The 9,486-nt window shown below is 49.4% G+C and overlaps 1 protein-coding gene across 6 annotated transcripts in view; it reads right to left on the bottom strand.

Moving 5' to 3' along the window:
- TNXB (tenascin XB) overlaps window positions 1-9,486 on the bottom strand; it is a 57,828-nt gene extending 48,342 nt beyond the window's left edge. For 5 of the 6 annotated variants that reach the window (XM_055330629.1, XM_055330630.1, XM_055330634.1 and 2 more), the window contains exons 1-2: window positions 9,269-9,479; window positions 216-626 (exon numbers count right to left, since the gene is read on the bottom strand). In XM_055330629.1, coding sequence (XP_055186604.1) covers window positions 216-615 — 400 coding nt within the window. In that variant the 5' untranslated portion in view covers window positions 616-626; window positions 9,269-9,479. Of the gene's footprint in view, window positions 1-215; window positions 627-9,268 lie in introns of all 6 variants that reach the window. The other variant, XM_055330628.1, reaches the window with a different exon arrangement.

Genomic DNA, 9,486 nt, shown 5'->3' on the forward strand with positions numbered 1-9,486 from the left:
TGCGTGGGGACAGGGGAGGGAAGTGCTAACATCTCTAGCCTGGTGGATTCTCTGAGTTGTGCCCTGGGCTGTACTCAGTACCCCTAATGGGGAAGAAGGGGTGCCTTCTTCTAATTCCTACCAAGGTCCTTTATGGACTAGTGATACCCACAGAACCCTGACTGACTTCCCCACTTCCACTTTTCCTGTGCCTTCTCCCATGATCACCTGCTCACCTGTGCCTGCCTGGGCCGAGGCAGGACAACATCCCCCAGTGCACTGTTCCTTGAGCCCCTTCACCAGCTCCTCCAGGATCTCTAGCCGGACCTTCAGGGCCTGCACCTCTGAGGCAGAGACTGGGGGCTCTGTGCCCGGGGGACAACCACAGCCAGTTGAAGGGGGCAGGTTGATGCGGTGGGTGAAAACCACCTGCTTCTCCCCTCCTTCCACAGTGTGCTCATAAAGCTGAGAAGAGGGGCTTCCCCCTATGGACTCCACTGTGCGGCCTCCAGGCCGGGGAGGAGGACGTGGAGCTGGGAGAGTCACATTGGACCGTGGAGCGAAAGGGCCTGCTCTGACTGTGCCCAGCAGTACCAAGAGGCCCAGTCTGGAGATTAGGAACAACTGGGCTGGCATCACTCAGGAGGCTGCAGGGAGAGATGGCACATGTGAGCAGCTTCACAGAGAAGGAGGCAATATTGCTCCCCACCGCCCCCGATACACACACCCACAGTCCCAACACCTACAACTAATCTACCAGCTCACATGCATGTGAAACTCCACCTTCAGCCCAACACTAACGGAGACCCTCCTTGGGCAGATTTGGTCTCTACCTTGCTCTCTGACGTCATTTGATTACCCAGCTCCCTGCACTTACCACTTTCTTTCTTTCTTTTTTTTTTTTTTAAAGATTTTATTTATTTATTCATGAGAGACACAGAAAGAGAGAGAGGCAGAGACACAGGCAGAGGGAGAAGCAGGCTCCATGCACCAGGAGCCCGACGTGGGATTCGATCCCGGGTCCTCCAGGATCGCGCCCCGGGCCAAAGGCAGGCGCTAAACCGCTGCGCCACCAAGGGATCCCACCACTTTTTTTCTTTACCGTTCCACCTACACCGGTCTTATGTTTGTTTTACAGATACTACAAGCTTTCAGTTTTTTAATTTTTATTTATTTATGATAGTGAGAGAGAGAGAGAGAGAGAGAGAGAGAGAGAGAGGCAGAGACATAGGCAGAGGGAGAAGCAGGCTCCATGCACCGGGAGCCCGATGTGGGACTCGATCCCGGGTCTCCAGGATCGCGCCCTGGGCCAAAGGCAGGCGCCAAACCGCTGCGCCACCCAGGGATCCCACTACAAGCTTTCATTACTTTAAGGTCTTTTTAGCTATATGTTCTTTCTGTCTGGGATGCTGGCTCCTTCACCTCACATGTCATGCATCCCAGAAGACCTTCCCTGGTGCCGGGTCGGGATGGTCTTCTGTTACTTTCATTGCAGTATCCTACCTATGTTCTTCATGGCATTTACTGCTGCCTGAATCACCTGTTCGTGTGGGTACTTGTCTGTTATCTTTCTCCCGTGACTAAAATGGGAACTCCATGAGAATAGGGACCCTGTCTGTCCTGGCACTGCCATACACCTGTGTCTGACATGTGGGGGCTACTCAACACGTTCACGTCGAGTGAATTAGCGGATGAGTATATAAGGCCAATCCTACAAGCACCTGGAACCCAATTCCTACTGTCTTTTTTGATGAAGATTATCCTCTCTCTCCCTTTTATTCATTTCCTCACTCTTCACTAAATCTCTCCTGTCAGCTTTTATAAGACCTCAAATATCTCCTGTTGTTTAAAAAAAATCCTTCTCCCTCAGTACTTATATTACCAAATATCAAGACTTATTAGGTGCAAAGATAGATAGATAGAACAGAGTAGTGTCCAGATACAGACCCACATGTATGTGGTCACTGGGTAAATTACAATGGTGGCACTGCAGTTAAAAAGAAAATGGATGCTCTTTTTGATAAATGAGAAAATGACAAAAATTTATCTCCACCTTATGTCCACATACAGAAATTAATTTGAAGTGAATCTATTGGACATAATTATGAAAGGCAAAGCAATACCTTTCAGAACAATACTGTATAGAAGAAAAATAGGAGAAAATCTTTACAACCTTAGAGTAAGCAAAGATTTCATAAAACCTAACCAAATAAAATTTATTTTTTTAAAGATCTCATTTATTTATTCATGAGAGACACAGAGAGAGGGGCGGAGACATAGGCTGAGGGAGAAACAGGCATCCTGCAAGGAGCCCAATGCAGGACTTGATCCTGGACCCAAGGATCACGCCCTGAGCTGAAAGCAGACACTTAACTGCTGAGCCACCCAGGCGTCCCTAACCACATAAAATCTAATCATAAAAAGTTTCGCACAAAACTTAACCATAAAAAAGAGACAGACACATTAGGACTTCTGGTCATCCAGAGACACTGTCTAGAGAATAAGAATAGAAACCAGACACTAGGATAAAATATATGAGAAATGCCGAGATGTTGCTGGGGAGGGAGAAAGATAAAGATAGGTGTTGATTGAGAGTGTGAGAGAGGATTAAAATTTAAATAAGAACCCCTGCAGGGCAGCCCCGGTGGCGCAGCGGTTTAGGGCCGCCTGCAGCCTAGGGCGTGATCCTGAAGACCCTAGATCGAGTCCACGTCAGGCTCTCTGCATGGTGCCTGCTTGTCTCTCTGCCTCTCTCTTTTTCTCTCTCTGTGTCTCTATGAATGAATAAATAAATAATTTAAAAAATAACCCCTGCAAAACAAAAACAAGAGACAGGCAACCCAGTGTTTTAAAATGACAAAAGTCTTAAACAGGTACTCTAGAAAAAAATATATCCCAAAACGCCAATAAACATATGGAAAATAAATACATATATAAGTATAACAAAACCAGTAATCAGGGAAATGCAAGTTAAAACTACAACAAGGCGCCATTATATAGCCATCAGAATGGTTAAAATTAAAGGGATTGTCATTGCTTGATTATGGCAAGAATGTGAAGCACCTAGAACTCCTATCAATTACAAGCAAGAGCATAAGTTAGTGCAACCACTTTGGAAAACTGTTATGCAGTATCTACAAAGACATATAGCCTACAATTCAGCAATTCCACTGCTTGGTAAATATCCAACCGAAATGACTGCATATATCCTCCAAAGGATATGTACAGGAAAGTTCATGAGTTTTTTTTTTCATATTAGCCAAATGAAACAAGTGTCCATTAATAGTGGAACAGACAAACAAATTGTGGCACAATCATACAATGAAACACTACCCAGCAATGAAACCACCTTCTTGCTACACGGAACAATATAGGCAATTTCACACACATAATGCTAGCAAAAGAAACCAGACACAAAAGGAGAATGCTGTGAATGATGCTATTTTACATGAAGCTCAAAAACTGGCAGAGTTAATCTTCACTATTAGAAGATAAATAGGGGGATCCCTGGGTGGCGCAGCGGTTTGGCGCCTGCCTTTGGCCCAGGGCGTGATCCTGGAGACCCGGGATCGAATCCCACGTCGGGCTCCCGGTGCATGGAGCCTGCTTCTCCCTCTGCCTGTGTCTCTGCCTCTCTCTCTCTCTCTCTCTCTGTGTGACTATCATAAATAAATAAAAAAAAAATTAAAAAAAAAAAAAGATAAATAGGAAGGGCGCCTGGGTGACTCAGTTGGTTAAGAGTTCGGCTCAGGTCATGATCCCAGCGTCCTGGGATGGAGCCCTGCATCAGGCTCCCTGCTCAGTGGAGAGTCTGCTTGTCCCTCTCCCTCTGCCTCCCTCTTGTGCTCTCTCTCTCAGGGCACCCCCCAAATAAATCTTTTTTTAACTATAAAATAAATAAAATATCTTTTTTGAAATTTTTATTTATTTATGATAGTCACACACACACAGAGAGAGAGGCAGAGACACAGGCAGAGGGAGAAGCAGGCTCCATGCACCGGGAGCCTGACGTGGGACTCGATCCCGGGTCTCCAGGGTCGCGCCCTGGGTCAAAGGCAGGCGCTAAACCGCTGCGCCACCCAGGGATCCCAATAAATAAGATCTTAAAAAAAAAAAAGAAGATAAGATTACTGGAAATATTTTGTACTTTGATCTGGGTGGTGGTTAAACAGATGAACACATATTCAAAAATTTACTGAACTATACACTTTAGGTTTGTGCATTTCACAATATGAAAGTTAAACAACAAAACAACAACAGGGTGCTTGGGTGGCTCAGTCAGTTAGGCATCCAACTTCTGATTTCAGCTCGGGTCATGAGATCAAGCCCCACTTCGGGTCTGCTGGAGATCCTCTCTCTCTCCCTCCACCCCTCCCTCCCCCTCACACTTGCACACTCGTGTGTGCTCTCTCTAAACAACAACAGCAACCACAACTAAAACCTTCCCCAATCTCATACTCCTTCCAACCAGCACATATTTCCCTCCTCTACTTCATGGCTTCAGTTGTCAAAAGATTTATAACTGTACTTGCTATTTCCACTCGCCATATTCCACGTACACCTCAGTGCACTCCCATCTGGTTTCCCCACTTCCTTTCAACCTATCAAACAGCTTTCCCTAAGATCTCCCAAAGACTCAGTGTCACAAAATCTGAGAGACATTTATCTTCCTCTTACTTGACTTGTCTCAAAAGTCATTGGACACACTGTTAACCACATCTTCCATTTTAAAACATTCTATATCTGTGCTGTCAATACAGTAGCCAGGAAAGCCATGTGGCTCTTAAACACTTGAAATGTGTCTAGAGTAACCGAAGCACTGAATTTTACTCAGTACATTTGAAAAGTGCCCCACGTGATTGTAATGTACAGCTAAACTTGAGACCTACTTCTCTAGTCACTCACCTAGGTACTTTCACCCAGACCCAGGATTTTAATTTCCAAACTATACCCCAATTTATAAACTAGCCCAGTCATCTCCTCAGGACTCCAAGCAATATATCCAACTTGGTGTCTCTTCTTGGGCACCTCAGATTCAACATGTCTGAAACTGAACTCATGGTCACCTTTCCTGTACCCCATCCTCTCTCCACTGTATTCTCTGCTTCTGCTCACGGCTCCACCATTCATCCAGCATTACAACCTAGAAACCCAACCCCCATCAACACCACCATATTTTGTCATTTTTGCCCTTACTTTCATAAACATCTCTTTAATTTGCCTACTCCTCTCCCTCTTACCATTGTTAGAGTTCAAGGCATCATCTACCTTTTGCTTGACAACTGCATTTGCCTCCTAGGTGGTCCTTCTGCTTCCACTCTTGCCCCCTACAATCTCACAAAGACAACTAGGATGTTCCATCCCCTAAAAGCTCTCCAGTGTCTCCCTTCAATCACTGACAAACAGCCCTGCCTCATCTGGCCCCTGCTAGCTTCTCCCACTCCATCTCCCATAACACTTCCTTCTGTCTCTCTACTCCAGTCCCATTGACCTTACATCCCTCACACCCTTCCCAACCCCAGACTTTTGTATATGGCGCTCCCTCCGTGTGAAACGCTCTTCCCTTTCCTTGTGGCCTCCTTATCCCTTATATCTCAGTCCCATGTTGCCTCCTCAGGGAATTTTTCCTGCCCAGGTCCCCCTAACATGTGATATCAAAGAGCCATGTAACTCCCACTTGTAGCATGTATAACAAACAGGTCCATGAAGGCAGGCATGGCACCCATTTTTTCCCCTGGCTGTTGTATCCTTGCATCTTGCACATATTAGATGCATCACAAATATTGACATATGAATGAATGAAAAGTTCAATTTAAGCTGAGGACTAGCATCGGGGGCTGGAACCAACGACAGGACCAGGGTCAGGGCTAGCACCACGGACAATGTCTGGGACAGAAAGCTGGGCTAGAGAGAGGGCCAGGTGTGGATCCTGGCAGGGCCAGATAGTACAAGCACTTTGGAAAACCTTAGCAGAATCTACAAACTACCAGAGCTATATGCTGACCCTCTGATCCGCCAGCTCCACCCCCAGGAATACACCCACCAGAGCAGTACCAGGCATAATGGCCCCAAACTGGGAGCTACCCAAATATCCCACATCGGTAGAATGGATTAAATAAGGTGTGATTTATTCATACAGTGAAATAAAATTAAGCAATGGGAACAAACCACAACTATATGTAGTAACACGGATGGATCTCCCCAATAGAAGAAGCCAAACACAAAAGAGAACACACTGTAAAGTTCTGTTTATATGAAGTCTGAGGAGAGATAACATTAATCTGTGGTGCTACATGTCAGAAGTGTGGTGCTGCTGGAGGAGTAACCAGAGGGACATGGCAGGGAAATTCTAAGGTGCTAAGAATAGCCTTTTCCTTGATCTGGGTGCTGGTGCCCAGTTGTGTTTGTGGAACCCATTGAGGCATGGATTGGGGAACAAAGGGAAACCAGGGCTGGAGAGGCATTCAGGGTGAGCCAGGACATGGGGCTGTGGTAAGCAACAGAATGTGGAAGGGTCAGTGAGGGTGAAGGGTTAAGGAGAGGTGTGGGCAAGTGCCCAGCTCTTTGCGACCAGAGAGGGTGGAGAGAGGAGGGCAGGGCGAGTGTGGAAACACTGACTGGTGAGAAGGGAAGGGACAGTGCCTAACACACACACACACACACACACACACACACACACACACACACGTTTCCTGTGTTTCTTAAACTTCTCCTCTGGGTCCAGGAAAAAAGGAGTTTCAGGGCTACCAGTCATCACACCTTGCCACCAGCCCAGGAGAGACTGAAGAAAAGCTGGACAAGAGGGAAAGACCATTTCCACACTAAGAGGTTGGAGAAGCCCAGGCAGAGAGGCCTGGCAGGCAGACAGCAGCCCTCCCCTGGGCCCCTCATTGCTCTGTCAGCTTGAAGTGTAGCCCAAGGTATGAGGTGGGCTCCGACCTACCCTCAAATCCTGTCACTCTGTGTCTAAGGCCATGCCAACCAAGGGGTGCATGTATACATACAGACGTGTGTATACATACAAATATGCCCGAGTGTGCACGCATCCACAAATACAAATATGAACACACTTGTACACAGATACACATATCCATCCAAAGAAGCCTGCATCTTTACAGGCACACCCACACAATCTCCTCTTCATGGTTCCTCCACTTGCATTCACTGGGTGCTACCTAAGCAAGCCGATTTCTCACTGGCTCAGGGGGCAGCTGTGTGAGTCAGAGAACATAGCTGGAGTGAGGGGAACCAAACAGAAGGCTCTTCTCCAGAGGGAAGCAGAGGATGCCTGGTGCCCCACAGCCCTCGCGGTCTTTGCGAGTGGTCCAGTAACCCTCCCCACCATTGGATCCAGGATCTTTCCCGGGGTTGGTGGGGAGGGGGAGAGAGTCTCTGCAGTAGCAAGAGAGAAGCTGGAAAGTAGTGAGACAGGTCTGAGAGGAGAGGAGTAGCCTCCACCCCACGGATCAAGACCCAGAGCCTCCTTCTCCATCCCCTCTCCTGCCGTGTCATGGTCACCTCTCCAGCTCCTCACTTCCAACTCTTGGAAGACTTCCCCTCTTCTCTCGGCACCAGAAGAGGAAAGAACTCGGGTGTCTCTTGCATTTCCCCCTCATTGTCACCACTACCACTGTGTCTGAGGCTCCCTTCTGCAGTGGGGAGGGGGCATGCGGCCTCAGCCTCTTGGCGTCCTCCCCACAGTCGGAGGGCTGGCAGAGGTGGGGGCAACATCCCAAGCTGTGACTCAGCCTGCCTGACATTCATGCTGTGGCCAACTTTGACACTTGGCTCATCACGGACTGCTGGTCCCAAGAGGTGTGGAGACAGGCGGGCTTCCATGAGGGATGCTCCAGAGATGGGGCATCTGGGCCCCACCCTGTGTCTCCCTCTACCCCTCGTGCCCCAGGAGGGGGGAAAATAGGAGTCCAGGGGCATGAGAGGAAGGAAGGAGGGGAGGGGGTTCTAAATACTGGGTTGGAACCCAGAGGTAAGGAGGCCCCAGGGAGGTGAGATCTGGGGGATCCAGAGGCCCCTTATTCTGGGGAGCTAGTGGGCCAGAGGAATAGAAAGGATTTTCCAGCCCTCTGGTGGGAAAGAGGAAGGAGGCAATGAGAGACAGGAAGGCAGGTTCTGATCCTGTCCTGAGTGACCAGGACTCCAGGGGAATGGAGTCTGAGGAACTGAGGTGCCAGGTCCCCAAGAGAGTGGGGGCAGGGAGAGAGAGGGAGAGAGGGGGGGGGAGGAAGGGAGAGGGGAGGGAGCCAGGGATTCGGGAAGCGGGCAGGACTGGAAGCAGACAGCCAGCAGCTGCGGTGTTTCCGACTTGCTTCCCAGTAGTTCCTCTCAGTTCCATTTCCAGTTGTTTCCAAGCCATCAAATTCTTTCCAGGCAAGATAAGGGGTGCGCCCACCCCACCCAGGGTGTGTCACGTGTAGTGGGTGGGGAGAGGCTCAGACGGGCAGAGTAGGGAGAGCCTAGAAAGGGGACGGGAGGAAGCCGGAGCCTCTGCGCCCCTGGAGGCATCTGTCCGTCAGCCCAACCGTGAGTCATGGGTGCAGAGCTCCTGGCCAAGAACAAGCTTTAGGATCCTCTCTGCAGGCTCTGTGCCCTTCCCAGACCTGGGAATCCTGACTCTGCTCCATTTCAACATTTCTTTTTTTTAATTTTTATTTATTTATGAGAGAGAGAGAGAGAGAGAGAGAGGCAGAGACATAGGCAGAGGGAGAAGCAGGCTCCATGCACCGGGAGCCCGACGTGGGATTCAATCCCGGGTCTCCAGGATAGCGCCCTGGGCCAAAGGCAGGCACCAAACCGCTGCGCCACCCAGGGATCCCCATTTCAACATTTCTTAAAGGCTTAAGACCCCTGAACCTCCCTCTCAGACCCTGCAACCCACATGCTGAGAGACTGCCTCTGGCACCTTCCTGGAGGTCCAGCTCCAGCCGTTTGGATCAGAGCACTTGGGGTTTCATCAACACTTTCCTCCCGAGGTTCAGCTGGCCACTAACTAGCTCAGCCTCTGGCCCCTGGTTTTCTTCTGGCCAACCACCTCTGAGTCCGCACACCCACCCCCCAAACACACATACATTGACCCATCCTCCAGACATACCCTCCATGAGGAGTCTAGTCCCCAGTGCAACGTCCCATTTCCTCTGTCCTAGCACAAAGTCTGCTCTGCCAGGCTCTCCTGAGAGCTCTCGGGCTACACCTCCGCCTGGGGTGTAGGGATGGGATAGAACCCCACCACTCCCAGCTCTTCCCTTGTTTTCCCCAGAGCTCTGTTCCTTACCTGGGCAACAAGCTGTTGCAGTGCCTCTGCACCTGCTTGGTCTCTGACCTTGGGAGGGGAGCTCTCAAGACAGGGCAGGGCTACCGTGCCTTGGCAGCTCCGAGCTCCCCGAGGTCCCCTTGCTTGTTTCCTGCAGTAGGGTCTCACTGAGCTGAGACCCGACTGCAGACCTGCAGACTGTCGATCTCACAGACAGTAAGAAGGAGGGAGTCTGCAGC

Source organism: Nyctereutes procyonoides, unplaced genomic scaffold, assembly GCF_905146905.1.
Source record: "Nyctereutes procyonoides isolate TBG_1078 unplaced genomic scaffold, NYPRO_anot_genome, whole genome shotgun sequence".
Taxonomy (NCBI): Eukaryota; Metazoa; Chordata; class Mammalia; order Carnivora; family Canidae; genus Nyctereutes; species Nyctereutes procyonoides.